The sequence below is a fragment of the Ipomoea triloba genome, chromosome 7 (genome assembly GCF_003576645.1).
Source record: "Ipomoea triloba cultivar NCNSP0323 chromosome 7, ASM357664v1".
NCBI lineage: Eukaryota > Viridiplantae > Streptophyta > Magnoliopsida > Solanales > Convolvulaceae > Ipomoea > Ipomoea triloba.
In genome coordinates, this window is record NC_044922.1 from 28,123,095 (window position 1) to 28,139,694 (window position 16,600).

Consider the following 16,600-nt stretch of genomic DNA (forward strand, 5'->3'; position numbering starts at 1 on the left):
TAGAGTTATGCATGTGTGAATTTGTAATAGAGTTAAAAGTTCTAGCAACTTGTAGCCCTATAATGTGTGAATGTGGAGTATAGGACATGTGAATATAGAGTTTTGAATATGTGAATGTGGAGTTTACAAATTGTGAATGTAGAGTATAGTGTATGTGAATGTAAAGTATAGTTACTAAACATATAATCCTGTAATGTGTAAATGTGGAGTTTACAAATTGTGAATGTAGAGTATAGTGTATGTGAATGTAGAATATAGTGTATGTGAATGTAGACCCAGGTCCACCTTGCAAGGTGGACCTGAGTCCATGGCATAACAACTCGAATTAATTATAGTGGTCATTTGGATTAGAAGCAACACCGATTATTCAAAGAATCTTAATCAACAAAAAACTACAAGAAATAAATCAATTTGTGTAAATTATAATCCACATAGTACTGTGTATATCATAACAAAAAATATATTTTTAAGGGAAAATGGCATATTTAGTCCCTGAGTTATAGGGGTAGTGTAGACTCAGTCCCTGAGTTATGGCCGTATCCGAGTTTAGTCCCTGAGTTATTTGCGAAGTGGCGAGTTTAGTCCCTGACCATTAAATTTGACGAAAAAATTAAAAAATATTCAAAATTTGAGGGGTAAAATAGAAAATTCACATTTTATTCTTCTTCTAATATCAAAAACACTTTTACAATATTATTTTTCACTTCTTAGCCTAATTATTTTCAAGATTCTTCAATTTTAAAAGCATTTTAATAACTTTCAAACTTTATTTGTGCTAAATTTTAAGTGTGTTATACGAGAGCCAGGTTCCTAACAAATCGNGTTTGAAAGTTATTAAAATGCTTTTAAAATTGAAGAATCTTGAAAATAATTAGGCTAAGAAGTGAAAAATAATATTGTAAAAGTGTTTTTGATATTAGAAGAAGAATAAAATGTGAATTTTCTATTTTACCCCTCAAATTTTGAATATTTTTTAATTTTTTCGTCAAATTTAATGGTCAGGGACTAAACTCGCCACTTCGCAAATAACTCAGGGACTAAACTCGGATACGGCCATAACTCAGGGACTGAGTCTACACTACCCCTATAACTCAGGGACTAAATATGCAATTTTCCCTATTTTTAATATACTAAAAATATATTATTCGTGTATTAAATGTACATTATACAAAATATTATACATTCAATATACAAATAATATATTTTTAATATATTAAAAATGTACATTGTATTTAAGAAAAATATATTACAGAATATTTGATAGTATAGTCCACACAGCAATAATTGAACAATCACTTGCTCAACCAACTCGACTTGGGTTACCTTAATCATTTCGACTAACTATCAATAAAATAATATTGTTTTCAAAAAAAAATCAATAAAATAATATTGTTGGATTGCGGCACGTGTATTTCTCCAAGTTTTTGACCATATCTGACTATAGTTTTTTAAGTTTTAACGGAAAAAAGAGGTTTTAAAAGGGACAGGCCATTATTAAAGAAAAAGATTGAACATGGAGAACATAACTACTCTGACAATTTGCAAAAAGCAAACGAATTTTAAAATATAATACTCCTTAATAAACTATTATCCTTAATTTAAGACTGATTAAGTAATTAATAAAACAAAGAATCTTTATATACTAGACTAGAAGCCAATAGTTCTGAGGAAAAAGAGCAACAACATTAAATTGTTTTAGAAACTCCCAAATCAAGAAAGCTTTTCAGAAACCATTGATTCATGTGCAACAAAGAGAGAGAGGTTTCTAAGAAGACAGTACAAGAATGCTTATTAATCCATTGACATTCAAAAGGAAACCAAAATGCCAAATTTCAGAAGGAGATGAGCATTGTCTAAATCCACATCAAGTTAAAGTGGCCCTGGGAAAGTCCCAGTCTCCCTCTGTTCATTCCATTTTTCGACCTGAAAAGAACCAATTGGACGTAGGATTAAAATATAACACAGGTAAATACTTACCAGAGAAAACGGTCATGTTTTTAGATGGATTACTACTATCAAGATTCAAGAGTGGATTGCAAAAGATGGACAAGAAGAAACCAGCAGAACATGGTGAAATGGGGAAAGAGGAGACAGATAAAACACACCAGAGACCCCCATCACGCATTTTTGGAGAAGGAACATCCCCACAACTTACCACACCATTAGATAATTAGGTTATAGATTCAACCACAAATCTTCCTATCAAATGCTCTCTTTCAGTAAGAGAAAGATTTGTGATAAATACTTTGGAAAAGTAACTATATAATTCTCTTGTAATACTTCCCAATGCTTCGATTGATCTCTTAGCTATAATTTAATTTACTGAAATATGTATAGACACAATTTATCATAAAAACCAAAGCACTTAAATTGATAAGTTTCCACTTACCCATTCACCGGGGCAAAGTGCCCGATAGTACCTAGCGAATTTCTCACAGTCACCAACCTCCCCACCTTTAGCAGCCACACACCTGAAGTATACGAATGGAGAAACAAGTCAGACCCAGCATTGTAAACATGTCGCTTGCTGCAGATTAAAGACTATACTCAAGTTTACATCACGAGGTCCTGAAGTCATACCCATATATGCGAAAGTATTTAAACAGCCTAGCCTTGGAAACCTAGTTGTTTATAATTTACCAGGTTGCCAGATCATTTCTATTTTGAAAAAATCTCATCACCTATACAGGTTTAGTTGTTGAAATGTTCGGAGTTCTGTATTCCATGTTTATGTAAGTACGATATGCATCCATAGTTCAAATGATATTGATGAAGCTAACAAAGGTGTATTAATATGGTAGGGAAAAGTATCCTAGGAGCATATGCAAGCAGTAAACCAAACTAAAGCCATGGAGTTTTACCTGTGAAACTCAACGTAGCGTGTGAAACAATGCCTAGTCTGGTTTGTTGTAGGGAATCGAAAATCAGCTGGAGCAGTCTTCAGTTCAATCTGGGAGAAAGATTAATCAAAGACATTATTATTTTAGCCAATAGGTCAACCTACAAAAGGTCAATACTTGAAAATATTAAGAGATTTTGGAGCAGCTTCTTTTTTCCTAAGGCACAAATTCATAACTAACTGGAATAAATGAAATGCCATGTTAAAAGTTTTTACCCAGTTTGGATAAACTTATGTTTAGCTTTAGCTTATCTACTGCTACTATAAGCAATTATGCTAATTTTATTGCCAGAAAAATAGTTTATGGCTTTTGAGAAGCTCTTTTTTAGCTTATTTCCTCTTTTCATTATTGCCCACAGCCCCACACATATAACATTGAAAGTAAATTTAAAGATGAAAAATATTTATAAAAAAAAAAAAAATGGTTGCATGGACAATATGTGCTTGTGATTTCAAATTGCCGCCTGGACAATTGTTTTTTCTCTATAGAGAAATTATGACTAGGAAGAAAGCCATGTTCTTTCAGCACTTCTATACTTATCTATTCTCCATTTAGTTTCAGGATAATCTACCATCTCCCCCTATTTTATGGTCTGAGAGTAAACGATTAGCTAGCTGCAGCTAATAGCAAGAACCCCCCTCTAACTTGGTGTCTTAAATTTTAGAACAAGTCTGATGCCCCAGCACTGTCTAAAGTCTCATTCTCATTGCATGTGCATACTAACTGGCCACAAATAGCTCCTCTTTTAATTTTTGAAAAGGAAAACATCAAATTCAATACGCCATATTAGCAAGATTGGCATATAATTCACTTCATGAAACACCAATTGATAGAAGAACCCTACCCGTATGCCATCATGTCAGAGACTCAGAATTAGCAGCAAAATAAAAACACAATAAACTCTCAAAGCCTGTGATCACAATAATTATTACAGATCAAGCAATGTCAGTTATGATTAGGTTAAGAACTTATATATTCCCACCAAAAAGAAAAAAATTCTAATTAGATTCTATTATACAAATTGACAGATTGCCATATGAAATCATTGCCATATCAGTATTCAGCTCAACGAAAACCTCAAAATCCCACAAATCGATTCTAAAATGGACAAAACATACGCATCCAAATCATACTGAATTCAGATCAGTTCCAAAATTTCCAGATCATCAAAACAACACAGCTATAGAAGAAAAAAAAAAAACAGTCATTTCGCGACACATATGGAAACGAAAATCGAAAAGGGAATGATTCCGAGATTGTTTCACCTCGGCCATTGATGATGAGCAGCGAACACAATTTCCCTTCCTGTGTGCGTAGCCGGTACAAAAATGCAGCGTCGTTGACGAGATCCCATGGCGCTATATTGCGGGCCGGGTTCAAAAATAAGGGAGAATTTCATGCACATATTTATGGATCTATTTTCTTCCAATTGTTATACTATGTATAATTTTGTACCTTAATACATTTTGTATAATAGTTAATAGTTTCTGTAAATATAAATAATTAACTTGATAATTGATGACATATAATATGATAGTTACATATACATAAACGGTCAACTGCATGTACAGAATGTGTCAAGTGCATATACAAAATCTGAAAGTTATTTTTGGATCAATGTAAGATAAACTCTGGTCTATGGTATAATAATGTGCATTGGATTAATTCGCTCTTATCAGTCTTGTGTAATAACTCGCAATTGGATTAACCGATCTAGTCTAATAACTCACAAACCATCACACATGATATTGCTTAAGAAAGACTTTAATCTTTATATACAAAAATCATTCTTCATCTACTCGCCTACCTCTTTTAAGTGCTTATGAATCTATTTATTAAAGTTCCCATATGTGCTTGCATTTTCTTTGTTCAACTCTCAACCCCTCATATAGTGGCTGGCTACGAGTTCCTTGAACTTGTTTAATACATTTTGTATGCACCTATAAAATATATTGACACCTTTTTTTATACCAATAAATTTCAAATGTAGTATATTTTAATTAAGCGTAACTTATCATATCAGAGACATGAATAAAAGCCAATAATTTGTAATGCACATGCACTATCTAGGTTCCCTTGTTGGAAGTCTAGAGTGCTTTATTTGTATTGTCTTAGCCAGATAAAAGTAAAGCAGTCTTTGACTAAAACTTGACTAGATTAGTTTCATAATTTCATGCGTTAAATACATATACTAGTGCAGTATGCCAAGAAACAAAGGGGGGAGGGGGAAGGTGGGTGGAGAAAAGAAACAACATCAACCAAAATGCTGAAACTACAATTTTAATCATTAAAACTTGCATATATACCATTCTAGTCAATTAGTCATTATGCTCATACATAACTCAGATATGGTTATAGGCTTATAGCCAAATGATAAAGAATTTGAATAAAATTTACACAATCAATAGTCAGGGGATTCACATATAATCTACAGCTGAAGGCAACTAGCCCGCGAAGCTTAATAAGGTCCTCGTCCCCAGGCCCCGGGATTTGGAGGGGCGGCCACACCTCCAACTCCAGGAGCAGTTCCGCCAGTGCCATAAGGAAACGCCCCTTCTCCTGTAATTTGTGCGGGGGGAGGTCTTCCGTAGCCATCCATATAAGGCATGCTAGCGTGCATTGGAGGGTTTGGGTACACGTAAGCCTGACCATACGAGTAGATTGCTGCATGGATAGCAACGCGTGTGGGTATAAAGTGGGAAAATAGGATTAAATACTAGCACGAATTTTATACCTTTCACTTTCCTCTCAGAATTTAGCAACTCGGTCCGCAATCTTTCCACTTCAGTAGCCTTGGCAACCACGTTGGTCTCCAGAAGTTTCATTTGTTCAACTTTCGCTACGTTTTTACCTTTCTCAAACTCAAATGTCTCGCTTTTGCCACGAAAAATAAAGATCAGTTCAGTAAAAAAAACACACAAATGCCGCTATCTCATTATAATATTTCAAAAACATGCCTAAACCACATCAGCTACATTTTTCACATTTTGAGCCCTTTGCACTAACTCGAGTGGAAGTGCTACAATCCATTAAACGTCAGAAAACACAAGAAAGAACCACAGAAAAGCCTGCATTGACACATAAAAATTCAATAGTTGAAAGCATCCTCAAAGCTAAAACACCTAAAAACATACTTATCGATGTGAATCCCAAACCAATACTAAGCAGAATGAAATAGCATTTGGTAGTGTTAACATTTTTGTAAAGGTGAAAAAACACTACATAGAACACAAGGAAAAGGAGTTAACACCCAATTTAGTCTACGACTATAGTGGTTTTTCTCGATTTAGTACTAAAAGTCTTTTAATGCTTAATTGGGTCCTGGATTTCGATTGTTTTACTTAATTGAGTCATCGGCTGTTAGAATCAAGGACTAAATCAAGAAAAACCATTAATAGTTTACTCGAGGACTAATTGGGCAAAAGGACTATATTGGGTATTAATAGAGGAGAAATTACTAAGTTATCCTAATAGATTACTCGATTAGGTAAAACCATCGAAGTTCAGGACCTAACTAAGCACAAAAAGACTTTGGACTAAATCAAGAAAAACCACTATAATCGATTACTAAATTGGGTATTAACTCCAAGGAAAAGCATAAGAAATTTGATAATGCTTATGCACATTCAAGAATTCAACACGTGGTTAGTCCAAACATACGACTCTTACCTTTGCCACACTCCCTCTACACCCCACTCCTCCAAATGAGAAAATAATATAAGCAAAAAAAAAAAAAAAAGAGCAATACTAAAAGCTTTGCTTACCGTAACTGTTGGTGTTCTTGCTGCAAATTTTCAAGTTCAGCCCGCACTTCTGGTAATTTCTTGACTTCTAAACGAGCTTTCTCTAATTCTTCAGTAGCGGGCTTTAATTTAGCATTCAACTCTTGAGTAATGGTAACTAAATTTTGTGCCTCGTTAATGGATTGTTGTAGATCGTTCTTGATACTATCAGGAGCTTGAGCGTCACCTTCCTTTTTTGCCATATTGTCCAATATGACCCGAATCTGGATATCACTTTCAGTTCGAATGCTTCTAACATGATCTTGGAGTTTCTCTATTTCCTCATGAACTGCAGAAATATCCTGCTTCAAGGTCACGTGAGTAGATGCTAATGTATGATTGTCGGTAACAAGCTGCTCTATTTCTGCCACCTGAGAGACTATTTTGCCCTCCAAAATTTCACGAGGAAGTGGATCAACGGAGTGATGTGCAGCAGGCAACAAACCATAAGATGTCATTCCGGCACCAGGAGTCGAATGTCCCTCGTACACTGGTGGAATATGCCTTCCGTTCGCCATATATACAAAATGTCACTATCTTAAAAGGGCAAACGATTACTTGGTCTTCGGATGCTGAGATGAAACCACCTACAATTTTATCAAAGAATTAGCACTAGAAAAAAACATGCTTTTCTATCAACATGAAAAATGCAGCTGTTTGGTAGTTATCGTCACCCCCCACCCCCACCCCCACCCCCAAACTGCTTTCAACTTCCAAAACAACTTTCACCTGCACTCAATAGTCAATACAATTCAGGGAAAAGAATCAAAAGCAATCTTTCGTCTCCATTATAATGACAAACAGCTATTACCCGTTATATCTATCTACCTTCTTTTGAACCACATATTTTATACAGAATCATTCATCAATTTAGAATGTCGAGTCCCAATACAACTTCTTTCCTAACATTTTCACCATAAAGCTAAAAACTTTCTCTTTCAATGTGACAAAAATGAAAACTTTTCAGTTTTCTCCTCTTTCTGGCAGCTTCAACATTCCTTTTTCTAAATCCTCATACATCATACTCAAAAGCATTCTACTTTCGCAACATTTGCCACACAAATGGCACCAGTGGCATCACAATTCATCTCCCAATTAGTGCACATAACAACTACAATGTGTAAACATTAGGAAAAAGGAATCAAAGAGCTCTAAGGAACTGACAAAAGAGTGAAAAAAGAACTCTGAATTCAATCATATACACTGCAATAGAAATCCAGAAACAGTTCTGAAATCTACCATAAGTTCTATCAAGAGTGATAAAGAATGTGTTTTTATCTCTAATAATGGATTGCACTTTCCAGAAAAAAAAAAAAAGTGCAATTAACGTGCGTTCAGGAGCTAGGGTTTCGAATGCAGGGCACAATTATCTCCAAACCTCAACAAAGGCTCTAACAATGTTGAAACATTTGCGATACGATAACACTCAAAATCCACAGGATGTTCTTGCTTGTTCAATTGCTCGATACAAACATCATATTTCATTCAAGAAAAAAAAATCATGTATATCATGCGTGGGTATAAGAAACGGTAGATCATACCTTCATATAGAGACACCGCAGAGCTTTCTCTCTAGGAAACAACTTCAAACAAGTAGCCAGGCCGCTTTGGAGACTGTAACTTTGTTCTGAGAGTTTGATACGAGGAGCGAGAGAGAGAATTAGAGTACTATGTACAAGGAAGTAGGAATGCTTGTCTTTCTCTTCTCTCTCCCCGACTCCCCGTATGTCTTTTTCCCCTTTGGATATAAATGTGGATGAAATTGCAAACTCGCCCTCGAGGTTTTGCATACAAACTCAAAAACAAATTAAGTTTTCATGTTTCCGACACATTTCTTTTTTCCAAAATTTGGCTTGGGAATTTCTCTTGCAATTTAAGAGTTTGTGAGGTGCTAGAAGTCGAGGATTGAGGATCATGCATGACATTTTTGTGTTGTATGTATTAAAGGTTGTAAATATACTACGATTAAGAAAAGCGTTCAAAACACAGTAAGGTGTTTAACTGAGGACACGGAGTAAATGCTCCTGCTTAATCTTGCAGTGTATTGCGGGAGAATGTTACAAAGACGATGAGAGGTTTAAGTTTGTCATTTTTTTTTCAAATAGCATAGTAGAATGATCGATCACCTTGTAATAACGTTTATGTTGCATGAACAGGTTTTGATGCTATTGGATGTTTCTGTTATTTTTTGTCAGTTATTATTATGGGGTCATATTAGTGTTGGGCGAGTAGAATAGAGAATGGTGATGAAATTACAAACTCACCCTTGAGGTCTTATATAAACTCAAAAAAAAAAAAAGTTTTCATTTTTATACATGTTTCTTCTTCTAAAATTGGTGCAGGGATTTCTCTTGTAAATTCAGAGTTTGTGAGGGTGTTTGAAGTTCTTGAGAGGTTTGAAGATCATGCATGGTTTTTTCGCATTGCATATGCTAAATGTTATGAATACATTATGATTAAAACAAACTCTAAAAAGAGTAAGTTGTTTAACCAGTAATGGTTTGGTCAGTGTCCCTTTCTTAATCTTGTGGAGTATCATGGGAGAGAGTTACATAGACAATTACAGATTAAAGTTTGCCCTATTTTCTAAAAGCTTGAGCATAGTAGAGTGATTTAGCCAAAGACCTTGTGGTCAAGCGGCATAGTTGTGCCTCTCCCAAGTAAGAGGTCACAGGTTTGATCTAAATCTTTGTGATGTTGGGAGAAGTGTATAATTCATATAAATATATAATTAAAAAAACGGTGGCATTATGGTCATTTTGCATAAGGTCACACCTTAAGGTGCGTAAATTTATAGCTTAAAGTGAATAAGTTTCTAACACCATTTAGTTTAAAATGCATCACTTTAACTCGTAAGGCGCGTATGTTTAAAGCTTAAGGTGCGTTAGTTCGAGACACTTAATCATTTGTATCCATCTTTTTAAAAAAAATCCATTTAGTTTGAACCATTGATCTAAATTAGATCAATGACTAAGATCTCACATTCTCACCCCATTTTTCACATGGGAGAAGCTTCGCACTTGAACCATCCCATGCACACACGAGCGCGCGCGCGCAGCCGCGCACACACACACACACCAGACAAATAATTAAAGGTTTGAAGGGTTGAGTTGAATATCATATAATTGAAAAGTCACGCTGATTGGTACGTAAGGCTATGCACATTAGTAAATCTTTCATAGCTTTTGAGGAAATAATTGCCTATATGGAGGAGAGAGAGGGATGAGAGAAAAGATCCAAGGTGCTCATGCAAATTGGAGTTTTTTGTGCGCCCCATTATGAGAGAGAAAAGTCTGAGAAAGTGTAAGGTTGTGCTCGTTTCGTGCACAGTTAACGCCCACTACATGTACCTGCTGGTGCGTTTTCACCTTTTTTTTTTTTAAATAGATTATAATAAATGTCAAATTTTTTTCTTTCTCTTTTTTAATTTCTTCTCCTCTTTCCTAGTTGGCACCTCAAAAACTTATCTAAAAATCCTCACTATTGAGGATGCCTACATATAAGAAAATAAAATTACATATTCACTATTAATTATAATTTTTGACTTCGTGATAAACATTTAATCGCCAATACACAAAATAAAATGAAGGCTCAAGTGCCATTCCGCACCATGAACCAATCGCGATTCTTCATGCCGCACCCTCACCTTGAATAAGTGCTGATTCGATGCATTAACCGCAAAATTTTTGTCGCCTAGCCTATTTTGCAGGTTACCCTTATGCCTTGATGACATGGAGCCGGTCACAATCTGATGTGGAGCTTTATTTATATTTTTTGCCTCCGAAAGTGAAGTATTAATAGTGCATAGCTGTCTCCCTTTCGCAAAATACAAAGATTGAAGCTGAACCACTGTTCGCCGTAGCAGCCGACGGATACGCACTCCGACAGGGTCAACGACGGCATCCTCATCGACGCAAATACGCACTGATATCCGAGGAATTAGTAAGCGTGCAAGATGTCATCATCATCGAATTCATCCCGAGTGAGAGTAAACATGGATTACGAGCTTAGTGTTTATTGTAATTGTGGGTTGAAAGCTCCTATTTGCACAAGTAGAGACTCGGGAAAGCAATTCTTCGGGTGTCAAAGATGGAAGGTAGGGATTTATTGAATTTTCGAATGATTTATGATTTTTCAATTGTTTAAAATTACAAGATTTAGGGTTTGTGTTGGCATTTGGGGCTTAGGGTTTGACTTTTGTAGTTGTTGTTTTTAGGATGGAAATGGTTGTGGCTTCTTCTTTTGGAAGGATCACAGTGCAAGGAGTGGTGAAGGTGAGAATGAAGACCTAAAGAAGCTCGTGATGTCTTTGAAGTGTGAAATAAAAGGCGTGAGGGAACTAATTGTAAATGACTATAGTGGTATGAAAAAAGAAAACGAAGTGTTGAGGCTAAAGTGTGTTGTTCTCTTGATTGTAATTGTGGTACTTGTAACTAAAATTTGTATGTAAATGCTATTTGGCAGTGTAATGAAAATGCAATTTGGCAGTTTACATTTTGGCAGTGTGTTTGATTGTTTGCAAGTTTACATTTTCCTATCAACAGTGTGTTTGATTGTTTGGCAGTTTGCATATTGGTAGTGTCTTTGATTGTTTGGCAGTTTGCATATTGGCAGTTTACATTTTCCTATCAATAGTGTGAACATATTGAACATATAGCATTGCTGTGAATAGTTTTCATCATTCACAAACCCTTAATCATTCACAAAGGTTCAAAGTAGCCAAAAATCATTCACATTCAACCTTAGCAGTTTCAAGCATTAATCATTCAAAATACATTGACTTGAACTAAACTCCATGAACCATACAATCAAAATACTAGTCTAGCCATTGACATTCACAAGCTAGCTACAGTCAGTAACCATACATATACTGATGCACATTCACAAAATGACCTAAATGACTACAATAGCCCCTTTACATTCAAAATCCAACACTGTCTTCAAACTAAACTCCATGAAGCTTCAAACTCTTCATTGTTGTGTGCAATCTACAAACAGAAAACAACCATTACTATCACCAACCATTACTATCATAATCCAACAGTGTTAAAACAACCATTTAATTAAACTGTTAGTGTAATTTAATTACCTGACAGTCCAATTGTGCTTCCTTGAGATGATATTGGCTCTGATCCTCTTCCCCTAACAGCACTGTCTCCTCTTCCTCTAACAGCACTGTCTCCTCTTCCTTTAACAGCACTGTCTCCTCTTCCTATAACAGCACTGCCTCCTCTTCCTCTAACAGTAGTGCCTCCTCTTCCTCTAACAACAGTAGAAGTACCAACTTGTTGTCCTTGTTCAATTGATAGGGTAGGACAAAACCTTTTGTTGTGCCCCTTTCCTTTGCATTGTTTACATGTCATTATTCTTCATTTCCTTGACAGCTTACGAACCTCTACACTTAATTTGTTTTTGTCCTTATTCTTTTCATCATCTTCCAACTTTCTCTTTTTCTTGGGCCTGCTAGTCATCTTCCTTGGAATTGGAGCATGTATCTCATCTCCTGAAGTTCTGGGCCAAAATTGTTCTCCATTCATTGGTTGTATTACATGGTCATAGGTTTTCATATACATCTCCTTGCTATACCACTCATGGATATACTGATCAAGCTGGTGCCCCTTGTGAAATATGGCACAAATTGAATGAGGACATGGCAAACCAGTCAACTGCCACTGTCTACAAGAACATGATTGCAACTCCAAATTTATCTTGAACTGAAATCTGCCCTTTTTCACCTCATATCCATCAGCTCCATTGAACACAACTTCCCAATCTGCACTTCCAATGATGTTTTCATTCAACTTCTTAATCACATTTGGACAATTATTCCCAGTCCACCTTTCAGCAAGTGATCTCTTCTTGGCAATCCTCTTCATGACTGCAACTCTTATGTCTTCTAGCATTGGAATAATATTCTTACTCCTTGCATTCAACAAGGTCTTGTTGAATGCCTCATTCAAATTGTTGTCAACCAAATCACATTTAATTTCTTCCTTGAAAAATGTTTTGCACCAGAATTGCATTGGATACTTGTTCAAATCTTGTAGTGCTGCAGCATCCACCTTCTCTAAACCTTTCAGCCTATCTGCAAGCAATGCTTGATTGGGAGTCTTTGCAATCTGCCAGAAAAGACCCTTGAGAACCTTACCCCTGTGACTCTTACTCCAGTTGGCATGCACATGTCTTGCACAGTTTCTATGCTCCACACCAGGGAATACCTCTTGTATGATGCTTGATAACCCCTGCAAATTCAAATGGAAGTTAATCATAACAACATAAATGTGTAGTAACAGATTTAAAGAATCAATTGAATAGTGATTTACCTTTTGCTGATCACTCATTACAGTCCATTGACTAGCATCCACAATCTCTAAGTCTGACTTCAGAAATTCAAGAAACCACCTCCATGAAGAGCTGTTTTCAATCTCCACTACAGCCCATGCTATTGGGTACATCTGATTATTGACATCTCTACCCACAGCACTTAGAATTTCACCCTTCAATTTCCCTTTCAAAAAGCAGCCATCTAATCCAATAAACCTCCTACAACCCCCTAAGAAACCCTTCTTCATTGCAGAAAAACAAACATAAATCCTCTCAAACACTATTGGACAATTTTCCACAGTTCTATTGGTTTTAATCTTAACAGTAGATCCTGGATTTGAATTCAAGCACTCCTGAGCATAATCCCTTAGCCTCTTGAACTGACTCTCATAACCAATATCTAGCTTTTTTAGAATCCCAGTAATTGCCCTTCTACACATGCTAACAGTCACATTGATATTAAACTCAGATTTTATGTCTCTGCTCAACTCAGAATATCCAATGGTTGGATTTTGCCTCACCTTTTCTTCAAATTTCCATTCCAACCACTTTTGACTAACTATCCCTAAGGTGAATTGGGTGTTACATTTATGGTCTAACATAATTGCTTTAACTTGAAAACACTTAGTTCTCTCTTCCCACCCTGCACTAACATGAAATTCACATCCCTTTCCAAGGCATTCCACCCTAACATATTTTAATCCATTTTTTTTTTCCAAAACAAATCTCTCTTTGTGTGTACAACATAACTTATCATAGCAAGTTTGAAATTTACATTATCATCAAAATACATACCAAGTTCAAGAATTGGTGGATCAGCTTTAGGGTTATACCTTGGGTACTTAGAATTGTATTTTGATTGCACCTCATCCCCTTCTTCATTCTCCAAAGCCTCTTCAGCTGTTGGTGGATCTTGTGAATCATAATATTGAGAATCTGCATCATCTTCTAAAGGATTTTCACCTACTGGCACAGACTGTGGAATAGGTTCCTCATCTACCCTTACTTTCCTTTTGCTCTTGTCCTTACTGCCACAAACTGTTCTCTGCTCACTGTCACTACTTAAATGTTCACTGCCACTAGTTATATGTTCACTCCCAATGCTAATATCTGTCTCATTCTCACTGTAATAATCACTCTCAAATCCTGAATCTGCCTCAACTTCAATCCCATCTTCAGTATCTTGCTCACCCCCTATGTTATGGTCAGACCCCCCTTCCTCACTCACTATTCCAGCCGCATCTACATTCCCCTCAAACTCAACCCAGGTAAACATAATCCAACTACATTAGGCTCATCTACCCCATGTTCAACATATATCTCACACCTTTTATTTTCCCGAGCAATCTTAGCTAAGTGTAAACTACTGGCATCATTATTTAGCAGTTTTAAAGCAGTAAAAGGTTCAGATGTCAACTTATAAGTAAGTGACACTATTTTGCCATATCTTTGGTCACCTATAAACTTCATTAAGTGAGGATAACATATGAAATCAGGGTCCAATACCACAACCTCTGTCTCACCATTCACATAGTTAAAACTAGGGTTTTTCACAAAGTTACCACCATGATGAATTAATAATTCCACACTGTCATCCATTCCTGACAAAAGTAATTGAAGGCTCATTTAAACAAAAAAGCAGCAGCACACTTTAACACTTTATAGACACATATTCAAATTAAATATTCACCAGGACCACAAAACCATACAAACTGGAGCAGGACCACATTATATTCAAATAACAATTTAGTATAGTAGGACCCAGTTCATCAAAAGCAATTCAACATATACCCTAAAGCAATAATAGCAGTACCCCACTACATCACAATCAATACGAAAATGAAAAGCACCAGCAGGTTCACCCAAAATCGTTTTCACAGCATATATTGACTTCACATTCGAAAAAAATGAAAACAAGTAGTGTTACACATACCTTACAGCAGGTCCACCCAAAATCGTTTGCCTTTCCAAGTCGCTTTTCGCTTTTCCACTCGCTGATTCCAGCCGCTTTTCGCTTTTCAGATTAGGGATTGCTTTCACGGATGGGGTTTCAGGGATTGGGTTTGGGATTAGGATTTAAGCGATTGGGTTTCAGGGATTGGGTTTGGGATTAGGATTTCACCGATTTTGATTAGGATTCGTCGAAGGATGTCGTCCCAACTTGCGCAATTTTGGATTAGGGTTCGTCGAAGTGAGGGGAAAAAGGGATTTGGGTATGTTTTATTAAATTGAACTGATGAAATGGGTGAGATGGCAGGCTGAGATGGCAGCTAACTGTACATAACACTACACGTCATTAGTAATTCAAAACCACCTCACCAACTAATTACCTTTAACTTAAAGGTAACCTGCAAAATAGGCTAGGCGACAAAAATTTTGCGGTTAATGCATCGAATCAGCACTTATTCAAGGTGAGGGTGCGGCATGAAGAATCGCGATTGGTTCATGGTGCGGAATGGCACTTGAGCCTAAAATGAAAGAAGTATTATAATAAAGAGATAAGAAGTGAAACAAACTCTTATAAACTACACGTTTACATTCCATTGGTTATCATCATTCGTTTGGGTCCAAGAAAGTGGAGCAAAATCAACAACACATTACATGATGAGTAGCATGTCAATATAATGCCAATTTTTTATTATTATTATTTTACCAATCTTCAATTCATCTTTATCTTGAATTTCATGCAACAAGACAATGATCAAACAATACTTTTTGACTTTATGCATTATGTGACTATAATACCTAGAGCACTACAACTTATACATTATTATGCACATACCAACAACATATTTAATTGAATTCACATTTCTAAATTCTTAATTATTGTATTTCAACAGTTTATCCACCTTCATTTGTGTCTTCTTAATCATCATTCCATATTATTTTGACAAAATATATATATAAACATGATGTGCCTCTTCCACATTTATCTCATTCAACCCAATACATGTATGTATATAATAATAAGATTAACAATCAATTACTAATGTCCAACTAATTAAGATGTTCACACTTCCCGCTATGTATGCATAGTTAAATTGTTTGGCCATGTTTATATTGTATTATAAAAAACTTTGCAGTGGATTGATACGATCCCACGTCGGCTCCACAAGAGATTGTGGAGTGGTACTTAAGTTGGGGCCAAACCTCCACTCATGAGCTAGCTTTTGTGGTGGAGTTAGGGTCTTGACTTGAGTACCGTATCATTGGTGCTTTCATTGAGAGGCCGGAGTGTGGTGGGAAAGGGCTACCTGGAATAGGGCTACCCGGTGCTTGATAAGGTTCAAAGGGAACCGAGAAGAGTCCGGAGTGAAAGCTATCCAGAGTGAAGATATCCACTCTTCCGGTGCCGGCCTAGCGGAGGGGGCGACCTAGAAAAGGGCTACCTGGTGCTTGATAAGGTCCGGAGTGTGAGCCGTCTAGAGTAAGCCGCCGCGGACGTCGGCTTCTCAAGGGGTGGGCAATGATACGATCCCACATCGGCTCAACAAGAGATTGTGGAGTGGTATTTAAGTTGGGGCCAAACCTCCACTCATAAGCTAGCTTTTGTGGTGGAGTTAGGGTCTTGGCTTGAGTACCGTATCATGGATT

At 36.4% G+C, this 16,600-nt stretch overlaps 3 protein-coding genes across 3 annotated transcripts; all 3 read right to left on the reverse strand.

The window, feature by feature from the left end:
- Positions 1–1,616: 1,616 nt before the first annotated feature.
- On the reverse strand, positions 1,617–4,299 carry LOC116025769 (cytochrome c oxidase subunit 6b-2-like). The gene is made up of 4 exons (XM_031267103.1): positions 4,166–4,299; positions 2,862–2,950; positions 2,390–2,471; positions 1,617–1,923 (listed from the first exon to the last, which is right to left on the reverse strand). Exons 1-4 carry the CDS (start codon positions 4,172–4,174, stop codon positions 1,870–1,872), a joined length of 234 nt encoding a protein of 77 aa, XP_031122963.1. The 5' UTR covers positions 4,175–4,299; the 3' UTR covers positions 1,617–1,869.
- Positions 4,300–5,164: 865 nt separating this feature from the next.
- LOC116024537 (protein FLX-like 2) lies at positions 5,165–8,415 on the reverse strand. Its single transcript, XM_031265449.1, has 4 exons — positions 8,224–8,415; positions 6,665–7,269; positions 5,635–5,774; positions 5,165–5,564 (listed from the first exon to the last, which is right to left on the reverse strand). The coding sequence occupies exons 2-4, from the start codon at positions 7,198–7,200 to the stop codon at positions 5,359–5,361; spliced, it is 882 nt and encodes a 293-aa protein (XP_031121309.1). The 5' UTR covers positions 7,201–7,269; positions 8,224–8,415; the 3' UTR covers positions 5,165–5,358.
- A 3,636-nt stretch (positions 8,416–12,051) lies between these two features.
- LOC116024467 lies at positions 12,052–14,282 on the reverse strand. The gene is made up of 3 exons (XM_031265360.1): positions 13,802–14,282; positions 13,006–13,649; positions 12,052–12,924 (listed from the first exon to the last, which is right to left on the reverse strand). Exons 1-3 carry the CDS (start codon positions 14,280–14,282, stop codon positions 12,052–12,054), a joined length of 1,998 nt encoding a protein of 665 aa, XP_031121220.1.
- Positions 14,283–16,600: the final 2,318 nt, after the last annotated feature.